The sequence below is a fragment of the Triturus cristatus genome, chromosome 3_1, assembly GCF_964204655.1.
Source record: "Triturus cristatus chromosome 3_1, aTriCri1.1, whole genome shotgun sequence".
NCBI lineage: Eukaryota > Metazoa > Chordata > Amphibia > Caudata > Salamandridae > Triturus > Triturus cristatus.
The window spans coordinates 520,949,245-520,964,104 of record NC_140583.1 but is presented as its reverse complement, the minus strand read 5'-3'; the positions used below and the strand labels follow the sequence as shown (position 1 = coordinate 520,964,104).

General features: G+C 42.1%; 1 protein-coding gene across 4 annotated transcripts in view; it reads left to right on the top strand.

The window, feature by feature from the left end:
- POLG (DNA polymerase gamma, catalytic subunit) overlaps positions 1 to 14,860 on the top strand; it is an 862,381-nt gene that overhangs the window by 459,866 nt on the left and 387,655 nt on the right. For all 4 annotated transcript variants that reach the window (XM_085644442.1, XM_085644444.1, XM_085644443.1 and 1 more), the window contains one exon: positions 12,889 to 13,043. In XM_085644442.1, the coding sequence (XP_085500568.1) occupies positions 12,889 to 13,043 (155 nt within the window). The remainder of the gene's footprint in view (positions 1 to 12,888; positions 13,044 to 14,860) is intronic.

The window sequence follows — 14,860 nt, the reverse complement described above, 5'->3', positions numbered from 1 at the left end:
TAAAGCTTGTATGAGTCCGGCATAGAATATCGTCTTGGACTATAATTTACTTGCACCCGGATCAGCGACTGTTCAAATATGCTGACTAAGCACAGAAAAAAGTCTGCTCCCCAGCTTTTAGCCACGTTTGTGGTTCATTTTTTCAGCAGGTGGGTCTTTTGTATGAACATTAGATCTATTATGTCTGTTCATATATGCTATGATTTGGAACGTTTTTCTGGGTTCATTAGGTCCCCTCGCATTCTACATCATTAGCCTTGGTTGAGACATGTTAGTGCCTTACCTTGTTTTATATGCCATTACATACGGCTTTACAGTGGTCAGAGGAGGCTTTTTAATATCCAAAGTTTTCTTTGTTTAGTATGATTCTTAGATCATCTGGCATTGGATTCCCTTAAAGATTCCTTCCCTCCCCCTAAAACAAAATCTGAAGTTTACATTTTGATTCCCCTGAACAAAACCGCTGGCGGTGGCCAGGCTAGCAATAGTCCTAAAAATGATGTGCCTGTTAATTTACATTTCTCTGTATCAATTTGTCAATTTAACACTAGTTGAGTTTAGTTTACATGCTTACATTTATGTTTAAGACCACCAGCACATGATGGTATATCAGCCTTTTGTTTCATGGAATAGGAATGGTTGATTTTCGTCTAGTTCAAAACAAACCAGTCATGACTGTGAAATCATAATACTGTCTCTATCACATACTAGTGAATCAAATACCAGTAGCCTAGACATGAACATATACTGCTGTTATGTTCCGGTGTGACAGTCACTTCATTTCACTGAGCTGCATGTTTCTCGCACCTCTTTCTTCTGGGTGAACATTTATTCTGCGGCATTGATGCTGCCTGGGGATAAAAATAAACATGTGCTGTAGTGTTCATAGTGAATCGAAGCCAGCATATTTAATGTCTCCTGAGACAAATTGGGTTGTTGTTTGAATGAGGTGTGAGCCCTCGTTAAGGAGCAACCACAGTCTCTTGCAGGGTGAACCACAAAATGTCACCAAATTAACGTGTGGTTAACCCTGGGTAGCTTAGCTCAAAACCAAACCAATTTAGGAAAATAGAGTCAATTCTAATAAATGATTTGACAACAAAAATACAATCAATAGAACTGGAGTTATGAATTTCTAAAGTTTTAAGTGAAAACTACCGCCCTAAAGGTCAAAGCGCCAACCGCGGACATCTAGTTGGGCAAGACTGGATCAAAGTTGAAAACTATGGCCGACTGCGATGGAGCGCTTTTTGGATACAAGAAGTTGATTGGGCCCTCTCAGCGCTAACTTTCGGACTTAGAAAAGTTCTTGAAGAAAAATGTCTGACAAGAAAATGTTCAGCGGGGCAAGGCTGCAGGAGTTGTCCAAGGAGAGAGCGTCATCGTCGGGTGGTCTTGGGTTGAAGCCGCAGTGAAGTTTTCTACATTCTGACTTAGTCGCTGATATGTAAGTCTAAATATTCCAGCGGGATGGAGGAGAGTGCTGTAGCTGAAGACAGTTCCACGGGGTCAGATATCCATTTGGCGAAGGACCACTGAAACTGATTTGCTGCTGTGGAAAAGAAAATAGCGAAGGAAGCCACAAAGGCAATCTAACTGGCAGTGCACCTCGGGCGGATAGACAAGCAGGTTGGTCCCAGTCTTCTCCTGGTTCTCAAAGCACTTTTTGGCCAAATTTTGTCTAAGTCCTCAGTTTTGGGAGTTGGCCTTCTGGGCACATTTAGCACCAAAACCAGGGGTTCAGGACAGGTGGGACACCTCTTAGGGATACAGGACTTACTTGGCTAGGTCAAGGTGCACGTTTAAGATGGTGGGAGCCTTTTATATCCCTGTGGCTCTGAATAGGAGGCCAGCAAACTATCTTCTAATCACTTCTGGTAGTCCCGGTTGCAGGTGGAGATGCAGGGCTCAATAGCAGGGCTGACCTCTTAGTGTTCAAGGCAGGCTCAAGCCAGCAAAGCAGTTCTTCTAGATACACCAGCAGTCTGGTAGAGTGCACACCAGGTCACAGCAGCAGGCAGTCCTCTGAGAGTTCTTCCACATGTCCAGTAGTAACCGGGCAAGTGGGTCTGAAGGTCATATTATTAACACTGGTGCCTGAAAGTGGGAGAAGCTTTTGGAAAGGTTATTTAAAGTGCATGGAATTTTCTAACTACCTTTCTCTGGCTCCAAGCTGGATTCAGTGACAATACATGGTTGTTAGGCCCTTTGTGTGAAGGCAGAGAACAGGCTATTCAGGTGTAAGTGGGGCTGTACTCATCTCTGCCCCTCCCCCCCATCCTGCCAGCAGTTGGCCGCTGAGGCACACCTAATCCCTCTATTGTGTGACTGTCTGGGAGGAATTCACAAAGTCCAACTGTTAACTGCACCCAAACATATGACCCAAGACAGGCTGCAGGCACAAAGGGCTGAGTGCAGGAAAATGCCAACTTTCTAAAAGCTAGTTGCACCACTGAGGCATTCAGAAGCGACCGGAGGATGTAAAGGAACTTTTGATCTACATGGATAAAGATAATTAAGTTACTTTGAAAGAAACACATCGCATGGATCAAAACACGGTGTGAACCTGATCTAACAAGACAATCACCACATTCACAAGACTTAATCACATTCAGTGTTCAAAATCAGACAAGGAAATGGTATAAGCTGAATTCACAAAACTGTAGTTAATTGTCCACCTGTCCTGAGGAGAACACAAAATTGTTCATGGGTTTGAAACTTGTCGGCAGTGCTAAAACACCAGAGAGTGTGTTTGAATAAGCAGCTTTGGCACACACAGAATTCTTGAGTGTAATATTGTCTAACACAGATCCCTGTTCTTTGCTGTGGATTTTCACATTGAGCATACTTCCTTTGGTTATGGCTCAATAGTAAGGGGCTCACATTGTTATTTATATACAGGTCTCCTTTGGGCATTGCAATCACAGAGCTGGGACATAGATGTATGTGTATGTCCATAATGCTTTGATATGTTTTTTAGTAATAATTAATTGTGGTGATATTGTGATTTTCTGTTATATGTGATGTGGGATACTTCTAACAGAAGTTTAATTTGATGCAATTCATGTTGATGATTGTTCTACTGGTTACAACATGTTTTTCAAGAAAGTATGAAATATGTGTTGCGTAAATGATGAAGAAAACAAATGGTGATCACAATAATTCAGTTGTGTGATCAAGAATATAGATCATTTTACAAAGTGATGTCAGTACTGGCACTTGTTTGTTTGTCTGAAATTACAGAGTGGCCTAGCCTTGCTGATCAGTGGCAGCCGACACAATGAATGAGGTGATGGGGCGGGTGGAGGGGAGCGCGGGTGGGGGTAATAATAAAAATGAAAAAAAATGCTTACCTGCAATGAGAGCAGCACGGGGATTGGCCTGAGCAGGCTGGTTTGATGCTCCACTCAGGACAGAAAGTATGTGCAGTTTCTCCAACCTGGCTGTTCAATACAGCCCGGTTTGAGAAACCTAAGTGCACATGTGTGTTTGGCTGGCCTGGGACAGCCAACCAAACACACATGTGCACTTATAAGTGCACAAACGAGTCCTCCTCCCCCCTCCCATGGCCTCGGCCCCACCCCTCCTTGTACACACTGGCTCAGAGCCGCCAAATGAAAAAATAAAACGATTAAAGTATATAGTTTTATTTTCGCCTTCTGGCTCTGAGCCAGTTAGCAGATGCTCCTCCGCCCCTGTTGCTGACAAAAAATTGTCCCAAACCCTCGCTTTTTTCTTGTTTTAACTTTCTAAAAGTGACATTTTCAAATTGTAATGGAAAATCCGCCTTTACCATTACAATTTCATAGGTGCCAAACATGACATATCGACTTGCTCCCTATTAGGAATTATAACTTATTAAATGTAATACTTAATCCTCAATGTTATCCTATGGAAGAGGTAGGGCTCACAATAGCGAAAAACAAATATAGGAGTTTTTACACTGAGAGGACATGTAAAACTTAAAAGTACATGTCCAACCTTTTAATTACACAGCAATCTGCCCTATGGGCTACCTGGAGCCTACCTTAGGGGTGAGTTATATATAATAAAAGTGGAGTTTAAGGCTTGGCAAGGAGGTTTAAATGCCAGGATGACATGGCAGTGTAACGCTGCATTCAGGCTGGAATGCCAGGTCTGCAACATGTTTTAGAGAGCTACTTAAGTGAGTGGCACAATAAGTGCTGCAGGACCACTGGTAGCATTTAATTTACAGGCAGAGAGTATATGGTATACTACTCTACAAGGGTCTTATAAATATATTAACTATGCCAATCAGGTATATGCCAATCAAACCATATTTAGGGGAGTGAGCACAATCACTTTTAAACTGTATAGCAGTGGTAAAGTGCACAGAGTCCTTAGGCTAACAAAAGCGAAATCCAGAAAAATTGGAGGTAAGTAAGCAAAAGGTTTGGGGGAAGACCACCCTAAGACTGACAGGTCTAAGATCTCTTCTCTCACGCCATTTTTAATATTGTATCTCAAGCACTGTGGTCACAACAGTCTAGCTATTATCGAGCACAGTGGATCTCTTGGCACTGTTTGGGGGCTGGTGTGTGATGTACACATTTCACCATGAAGACTTGCGAGTGGTTGGCCCGGTCAAAGATCTTAGGCAATATAATCTTTATGAATTCTTCAGTACAGCCCATAACGTGGAATTCGGATATACCCACAATCTTCAAGTTGTTTCTGCATGACAAGGATTCTAAATCTTTATTTTTTGGAGTTAGCGGGCTATTTCTTTTAGCTTCTTTCCCCGGTCGCTGATATCATCTTTCATCTCAGAGATGTGACATTCTACGACATCTGTGCATTTTTGTTGCTTTTCTAATCAATCTTTTATCTCTTAGAGTCAGAGCTTAAAGAGTCTGTTTGTGATCTATACATGTTAAGCTGCCTATCCTCTCCAAGTTCAAGTTTATTTATTTATGATCTTGGAACTCCAAAGAGATCCTCATAAAGTGAAAGACCAACAACATATAAAAATGTTTGTGCAACATATTTTCTACAATCATAAGCAAAAGCCGACAGTAAAAATCCCCTTTACAAAACATTAAAATATTTTATACAAGCTTAGCCTCTAAATGTCTTGGTTCCTCCAGGTTTCTGCTGACTGTTGAGAGTCATTTTCAGAGTCCAGGTCGCCCCTCTCACTCCTGTGTGTGCATGATTTTCTTGGCCATACATGTGAGTTTGGGATGTTTCCCATCTGCTTTGCCTATTTTCTTGGGAGTCCCCACTTTGTAATGAGCAGCACAGAGCTATGTTCTTACCTGTACCTTTCGTCAGGCCTAGTTGCTGACCAAGCTGAAGCAATCATTGTGTGGGCTTGATTTCCAGTGTCTATTGTGTAGCGCCCACCTCGTCTTCCGCAGTGAAAGAAGTGTGGCACTATTTGACTGATAAGGTGTTATTTATGGTTTCAGGCTTTAACTGTCTTGACTGTGTCATAATAGCTGCTCGTGGGCCTGAATTCTCATAGGCCTTTCTTTTGTGCTGGCAACACATACCCATGAGTCCTATATTCCATATGTTCTGACCAGGCCACGATCACTCAAGGCCCTTAGCTCAGTGTTGATGCTAGTGGCCACCCTGTTTACTCACTTCTTCTACGTTATTCTGCTGTCAAGCAATGCAGTGCTTCTTCCTGTGCACAGTGCGAGCAGCACTGCTATGCCACCTGTTATTTACAGTCTCCAGCTGTGCAATTGGCAGTTGTTCTAATGACTGTCTCCTCACTGCTCCCGGACACCTTTTGCTCTTACAGATGCAGACAGGTGCGGTGTAGCCAGTCGGTGAAGTGACTCGCCGAGTTTCACTTCTTATATAGGAGTACCAAAGCCCATGAAGACTGCAAAGTTGGGCCTAATTACCGCTGGGTTTGTCACCTACTCCGAATGGCCAGACCGTTAAAAGGAGACATCACCACACCCAGCAGACTGTTGTGCATCTAAGGTCTTATCTAGCCCTAGAGCATGTAATTGACCACGACACACAGAGCTCTGATTTCCGCGTCTTTATTCTTCAGCATGCAACCACTAACTGAATGCCATGGATCACAAACTATATTAACCACACACAGCCACACCTACTCGATGACGTAAAGCTTGTAAGGAGTCAGCTGTGGACCACTAGAGGCCTCATACACGCAAACACAGGACTCAACATCTTCCCTTTTGTTAAATAAAAGTACAAAAATAAATATACACATTATAACTCCTCGATGAGTCGTTGAGGTGCTTGCACCAGTCTTTCAGATGTAGTTGTAAGAAATAGAGGAGGGGCGCATTCATCTGGCAACTCTGGAGGAGAGTCGGATGCTTGACTTGGGCACTCAGGTGGACTTGCCTCACTCATGAGGTCTGGAGCTGACGAACATTCAGGCAAAGGCTTAAAGTATGACAAGTCTCTGGTTATGGCTTTTCAGGTTGTTGGGTTGTTACCATGTGTCCTTAGCTCGCCACAACTCATAGCGGATCAGCATCAAACAGAGCGTCAGTGATGCATGTCTGCTTTTGCTTGACAAGAACTTGGTTTCCTTTCTCGAAGATCGAGTCTCGAGCGCATCAGTGCTTATCAGCATAGGCCTTCATTTTGCATTTGCGAGATGTGTCAGTGACACAAACTTTGTCAGGGTCTATTGATCGACTGTTGGCTCGTTGTGTTATATTTGTTCCAAGAGTTCTCCCAAACAACAAGGTTGCAGGACTTTTTTATGTCGTGGAATGAGGAGTGAAACGGTAGGCACAGAGGGCTGGCTGACGAGGTTGAGGTCTTGCAGTGCAGCACGCTGAACCATCCTTTTCAAAGTAATCATAAATCGTTCAGCAAAGCCATTTGCATGTTTTCAGAAAGGTGTACTTTTCTGATGTGTGATGTTCAAACGATTAAGAAAGTCTTTAAACTTTCTGCTATTGAAGTGCGGACCATTTTCAGATTTGAGAATGGAAGGAACACCCATTGTTGCGAAAATGTCATCCAGCCTCTCTGATTGAAATTGTGCCTCTAGTTGCCCCTTGTCCAAGTATGGACCACAATCCTAGTCAGGGTAAGTCATATACATAACCTAAATTAACCTGTGCTCCCCAGCTGGTAGCTTGGCACAGAGCAGTCAGGTTTAACTTAAGAGGCAATGTGTAAAGAATTTGTGCAACACTGTAATTACAGTAACACAGTGAAAACACCACAAAAAGACTTCACACAGTTTAGGAAAATATGGAATATTTATCTGAGTAAAACAAGACCAAAATGACAAAAATCCAATAAGTAGAACTTGAGATATTAATTTTTAAAGATTAAATCCAAAAACAGTGCTTAGAAGTCAATAGTGCCAAAAAGGTTACTTGAGGTTGTGCTACACCGGGGTAAATCCAAAGTTCCAAGCTGCCCATGATGGAGGGCAGGCCGGCTACAGAACCCACGCAGGGTCTGCTGAAAAAGTACCTTATATGGCGAAAGCTTTGGCTTAGAAGACTGGATGACTCAGTTTCGATTCACATAATTGTTGATGCATCGAAGTCGAGCCTTGCAGTCGGGATCAACGTTGGCGTCGAACCTCTTGCAATGCAGGCACTGCACCATCTAGCCTTGTAGTCTGGATCTTGGATCGGTGCTGCGTCGCCGAGCCTCGCAGTCAGGGCTTTGCATTGTTGCATCGGCATAGCACCTCGCAGTCGGGACCTCGGATCGGCGCTGTGTCGTCATCGAACATCGCAGTCGGCTCCGCATCATCGTTTAATTTACAGACCCTGGACACACATAGTGCATGTTACTGAGGACTTATAAGTACATTAAATATGCCAATGTTACCATATTTTAAGTACAGCTCATATGCACGTTAGCACTGGTTTGCAAGGATACAGTGCCCAAAATCTTAAAGCCAGAAAACAATGAAGTCAGCAAAACAAGAGATCAGAAGGCTAAAAGTCAGGGTACACCACACCAAGGATGCTAGGTCTAACACTCTTGATATCTCTGTCATGTGTAGTTGATGAAAACATGAGTACTCTTCAACTACTATGAGATGATGTCCATTATTGAGGGGTCCAAAGAAGTCAACTGCAGTCCTCTCCCATGCTTTCTCAGAAAGATCGGACATGTTCGGCAGGTGCTGAGTCATTTTGGAAGACTGATAGTTGCAAAGATGACAAGCTTTCAGCTCTCTTTCAACTCGTTCATCAAGGCTCTGGAACCACACTCGATCCCCGAGAGCTCTTTTAGTTGTGCAAATGCCACAATGTTCTTCCTGCACCAGTTCAAGGACTTGTTACCTCAGGATTTCAGAGATAGCATTCTGACCCCTGTTAATATGACACCATCATGTGTAACAGAAAGGTCTTCCCAAACATTTTTGAATTTATGGTACTCAACATCATCTGTAAGGGGTTGAGTATGTGTCCTCCATGATTGCATTGCAATGCTTTCTTTAAGCTTAAGCATGCCTTTGTCAGTGCTAGTAGCTGTCAGATCTGTTCAATAGAAAGAGCTGCATGTGCATTTGACTTCTCTATGAAATTGATGTAGACCTCAGCTGCTTTGGACGTTGTGCTGTGACGCTGTAGCGGCACTAATGAAAAGTAGTCTGCAGGGTTCAGATCCTTCCCCGGTTTGTGCACAATGGTGTAATCTTACTCCTGCAGATACAACCCCCACCTCTCGATGTGAGGGGGCATCTTGGCTTTTGAATTTCCGAACATGGTGAGCAACGCCTGATGATCCATGACAAGGGTGAAATGTTTTCCGTACAGGAACACATGGAAGTGTTCACACGTCCATACTATAGCTAAGCTTTCTTCCTCAGGTTGAGAATAAGCACATTCGGTCTGAGATGGACTCCTGCAAGCATAGGCCACAATGTGTGTGTGTGCATCGGGCCGTCCATTGTGGTGAGCAAGGATCGCACTGGGCTTGCATCCACCTCAATCACTGTATGCAATTTTCGATCAAAGTAAGTCATTTCAGTTGCATTTTCAATTGCTTGTTTCATTTTCTTGAAACTTAGTTCACATTCAGATGGCCATTCAAACGGAACATCTCGCTCAGTTAGTTTTCCTAGAGAGGCACTCCCAGTGGCAAAATCACGAATGTACCTGGAGCAGTAGTGGCCATGCCTAAAAAAGGATCCCGGCATGGCCGCATCTTCTGGAGGGTAAGTAGACAAAAATGCTTGTACCTTTTCAGGGTCAGGATTCATTTCCTTTTATTCAGAGTGAAACTCACACTTCTCTGCATTTAGTGTGAGGCCAGCATCAGCCAGCAGACGGCATACTTGTTTGAATGCTTTATCATGATCCTTTTGTATAGCCCCAAACACTAGTATATCATCACTGTAGTTAAAAGCATGTGACGGGCTGAATTATTTGAAGAATAACATCTTGAAAGATTTCTGCAGCTGACGACATACCTAAACTGAGTCTCTTATATCTGAACAAACCAACATGAATTGAAAAAGTAATCATATTCTTCTATTTTTCTGCCAGTTCAAGTTGATGGTAGCCTTTGTTCAAATCAACAGGAAGAAAACTTTGGCCCTATTCAGCTGCGTGATCATATCCGCAATGTGTGGATTCGGATGTCTTTCTCTTTTGATTGCTTTATTACTCTGTCGCATATGAACACAAATGCGCACTGAACCTACACTGTCCTTTTTTGGCGCCACCACAATGGTGAAACCCATAATGGGTGATTAGTAGAGCTCTTGATGATGTCATGCTTTAACAGTGTTTCTAGTTCTTTCTCAACTGCATCCTGTAACTGAAAAGCAATTCAACAGTGTTGCTGTGCAACAGGGCAAATTTCTTCATTAATGTGAAGTTGCACCTTCATTGTCTTGAGTTTCTCAACTCCATGAAACAATGTTGGGAACAGACTCACTATTCGAGAATGGGCATTCAAGTTGTATCGAAACATAAGCATGCACTCGATGAAGTACCTGGAAGGACATGAATTGTCGCTTTTCTGTTGTTTTCTTTTGCTGCATGGTCGCCACAAAGGATCTTTTACTCTGCAATGGTGTAGAGGTTGTCCAGGTGTACACCTTTGTTCTCAGTGATGTGAGGCGTGGAGACAGTTCTTTGTACTTTACTGCCCGCATGATGTTTATCGATGCACCACTGTCTATAATAAAAGTTGTAGGGCAACCATTCACCTTATGTATAGTTTTAGGACTATGTTCAAATGAACTTTGTTGCTTCCTGTGGTGATTCTCTTTAGATTCATGCTTTTCTTTGCAAGCAGCCAATCCTACATGAGCAAGTCTGTCGATGACTGACATCACCATCACACAGCCATCTTCCTCACCATCATTCGATGATGACATCAACTAACCTTTGGAAAATGAATTTGATAACGATTGACTTTGTTTTATTTCCACTTGCCTTAGTTGTTGCTGCCATTTGGCCTTCTGGGAGTGGCTAGAGTGCTTCTGGAACTTTCTGATGTCTATCTTCTCGTCTCTCTGTGATGCACTTAGTTTCTCTTTGGCTTTGCAATCCATTACGAAATGGTTTTCTTTCCCGTAGACTTTGCATATCTGTCTGACGGCGGGACATATACCTTCATGTGAAAAGGAGACTCCACAGTGGAAACACAATTTATTTTTCTTCAGAGACATCACTGTCTGGACCTATGCCTTGTGTTTCTGTTTACTTTTCATGCTCACTGCTGATTCATTTTGGGTTGTTCCAGCTGCCGTATCAGTAGCTTGTCGATCAGCATGTTCCTCCACTCTCACAGCCATAAGCGTTCCTCGCAGTATGTGTCATCTGAATGAATCCGATGGGCAACCATCTATAACTCTGAAACGCATGCCTTCTTCATCATTGAGTTCATTGCACTTGCAGTGCCCATCGGCTCACCAGGTTGCTGTCTTTCTTGATTGAAAGTGTACCTTTCATAGTCAGCGTTTCAGCATTTGATTGAACTTGGCCTTTAACGTCTTCTTGATACTTCATCAGCTTGTGATATATCTTCTTTATCACTTATTTTACTCCGTCACCTGCATTGTTCTTTAAGTATCTTTTTGTCATGTGCTTCTTCAACATCATCTATGAAGTCATCAAACGCTTTGATCCAGGCAGTCCATCTGGCGCCAATAGTCTGCTTTTTGGTTGTGTCGAAAGGAGGGTTGGTTTCAGGAATGTTGTGGCACTCTTTTGTACAGCCATTGGAGAGCTTCAAGATCTTTTGAGTTGCGTTGAGTGCCACCAGCCACCTCTGTGGCCACTTCAGTGAGGACCAATTGCTTCGTAAGCACAGCCCATGTGCTTATGCTTGGGTCGTTGACGATGCCACGTGCTACTTTGAGCACACCGGCCAAGTTTCGCTGGCAGGTCGGGTGGTGCTTTTCTCATTTGCTCAGGTGAGTACAGTTGTACTTTCAGTACCTGGTTGTCTCTTCCTTTAATGGTTCTCTAGGCCTGGTTGTCTTTGCCTCTAGCTCTTTCCTGCACCTGGCTGTCTCTGCCTTTAATGCTTCTTCGTACCTGGTTGTCGGTGTCTCTAGCATTTCTGCTCTGTATTGGTGCTGGCTCTGTGTTGTGCTGTTCAGCCTTACCAGTAGATTTTTTTGCTGGCTTACTGATTGTGCTCCTCTGTAGGGCCTTCACCTTTTTTGACCGGCTCTCAAAAGCTGTAGTTGCACTTTGGCTCCATATACGGCAACTGTCGACCGCTTCTTGAGGCGCATGTGGCACTCACAGTTTACTGGACCACGGCAAACCCTCAGGGAGAGCAGTCTTGTGTCCTTTGGGGCAGGTATCCCCTATCTCGTTGCCATTTGTAGCGTCTTCCCCAGCTAGGGAGCAAGCCACACACAGAGCTCTGGTTTGCACATCTTTATTCTTCAGAATGCAACTGTTAACTGAATGCACTTTGTCACAAACGTCATTAACCACTCCCAGCCACACCTACCAGATAATGTAATACTTGTAAGGAGTCTGCTGAGGACCACTAGAGGCCTCATACACACAAGACACAACAGTGCACACCCTGTTGAATCTATCTCTGAGCAATGCTGTCTTGTCCTCTCATTTTGCTCTCTATGTAATCTATCCCACCCAGTCTGGGCATCGTCTGACATTTTAAGTACAAATACAGAAAATTAGCCTTTATCATTAACATAGTTTGGTTCTATTTAATACAGAATTCCCTCCTTACTGACTCAACCCATGACTTTCCGTTCAAACATCTTGCAGCTATTGGAACTGGGGTGGTGCACAGGAAACGAATATGTAGTGCACGGCTGACTGTACAAAAAGACAGGCAAATGGGTTTTGGCCCACATCAGTTTTATTTCCTTTCCAGACAGCCTGTGGCAGAGGTTAGTAACTAAAGTTGTAATTATGACAAAACAAACTAGCTATAGAGGAATTGCTGTGAAAATAAATATATATAATTTTGGTACCAGGTGTCGATTTTTGCTCTGGCTGATGTCCGTTGTTTGAAAAGATGGTTTTGGTGCTAGTGTGGAGATGCTTTCCTTTTTCTAAAAAGGGCATGGCACCTCATAGAAAGTTGAGAGTTAGTAAGAAAAAGGAGAAATGCACAAAAGATCACAGTTTTGAAGTCTCAAGAACTTCACAGTGACCTATGAGAGCAAACCTTTCTCCTAAACCAATTTACCAATTATTAAACATGGCTGCGTAGCAGTCGACGTGTTCAGTGTACCTCACTTTCAGAAATTACCAAATTACTACTGCTCCTATTAAGAATCCGGGCAGAGTTGCATACACTGGGCAGAAACTGTGTATTGAACATAACTGTAATATGCCAATGGCATTAACACAAATGCCTCCAAGACAAAGGCATGAGACTTAGATTTGTTGTGCTTCCCGTCATTTAACTTTGTTTAAATTGAAACAATTTCCATATTTATTATTTCAGGTATAAGGAAGATCCCTGGCTTTGGGACCTGGACTGGGACGTACAGGAATTTAAACAGAAAAAGACAACAAAATTGTCAAAAAAGAGAGTATCAGCAGAAAGCAATGTAAACCTAGAGTATACAACTAGTGCCTCAGATCTGGAATTACAAGAAGGTAAAGTAAATTTGTCAAGCCATACTTTACAGTGTTACTTTCTTATTCCCTTTTAAGCCCCTACTTGTTCTGTTTAGTAGTGCACAAAATGTGTCTCTTATCTAGTTTTTTTAAATCTATTGTTCGGTAAGTTCAGAAAATGTATTGGTCTTTTCTACCTTGCTATATTTTATTGTATTTTGCCAATGCATCTAGCCACTGCCTTCCATATTTGTGAACCAAGCCACAAATTCTTCACATTTGAAAGGGAACCATGGCGCACCTGCAACTATCGGCTCTTTCCCCTAATAACGTCAAACTTCAACCTATTCAGATTCCTATAGATAAAGAAAACACCCATACTCGGGCACAATTTCTATTGTATCCACAAAATACACGAGTTTTGCTTAAGGAACATTGATAGACAAAAAAGTAAAGGTTATTGAGATGTTAAATCTTTGTCCCTATAACCTGGCACCAACACTCGTAAAAGGAATCAAACTTAGAAGCAAAATGCCGCTGTGCTACCTAAGCTTAACTAACTAAAACATCGTGTTTCATCTCTCCTTTGATATAGGTTCCTGAATGAAATAACTTATGCACGAGCTTCAGTTCTTGAAACAGTTTTTGATCTGCCACCTTGACATGTTACCTGTTTTTAGGCTTGCATTATCCTTTTCACAATCTGAAACAGTGTCTATCCTTTACACTCAATTCCACATCAATGTGTCCAACCAGTAGTCTCTATTGATTTTATAAATAATTTGTGCTCACCTCAAGCTGTCTCATGATGCCGTTGCTGACTATCGCACAATTATGAAAGCCTATAAAATATTTCCATCTGATATTCATTGCAACTGTGTATTAAAATCATGTAGAACTACACATGATGTATAGAATTATGAATTGTTTCCCTTTCCCTGATTGATAAGCAGTGCTTTGTTGCCCTCATGCTGGGTTTACACTACTACCTGATTACAGCTCATAAGTCTAATACATGTATCGGTCTTCTAAGATATAAGATGTTCTAAGATATAAAATGTATGACAAATCTGTGGTTAAAGCAAGCATATGTCAACTTCAGAAAGGGGCGTGCTAGAAAATAAAGACAAAATGATTCTAAAGGTTTCAATAAAGAATTGAAATGCAAGAACATATAAGGAGAAAAATCAAGAGGTGTCTTGGGAAGTGAATTACCAGACTTCTTTAAGAATTTGTACAGTTCAGAGGAAAACCCAGTACATTGTACAAGTACAAACAGTTTTGCAACAGGCCTTATTTTAGATAAGTTAAAATTTAATGTGAGCCAGATGATAAAATCTAACTTGAGGAAATCAGAGCAGTAGCCAAAAGGAGGAATGGAAAAGCCCCTGGCCTGAATCGGTTAGGGTGAGATAATTATAATGAAAAGTCACAATACTGTGGGAAATGGCCTTAATTAATTTAATCTTGAAGCCTGGTAGAAATCTGAAACCAATGTCTATGCTAATTGCACAAGGCAATTGTGTCACTTATTCTTGCTAAAAGTTTATACAAATGTTTCTAACATCTGATAATTTAAAATCAGCGTGTCTTTCCACGTTTTTTCTGTAATCTTTTTATAGTGTTTATATTGTCAATATAATTTTTTTGGGGGGGTATAAACTAATAAACTAACCACAGATTATTGCAGCCACTAGGTACGTATCATCAAAAATAAGGAAAATTTGTCAGGAAGACATCACATTTAGCAGATGGAAACCTCCCACTGGGCCACATAGTTGTCTCTTATACGGTCTCCCATATGCACTCCCATTACCCTTCCTTCTAGTAAGTTCTTCCTTCCCTTTCCTCCTCAC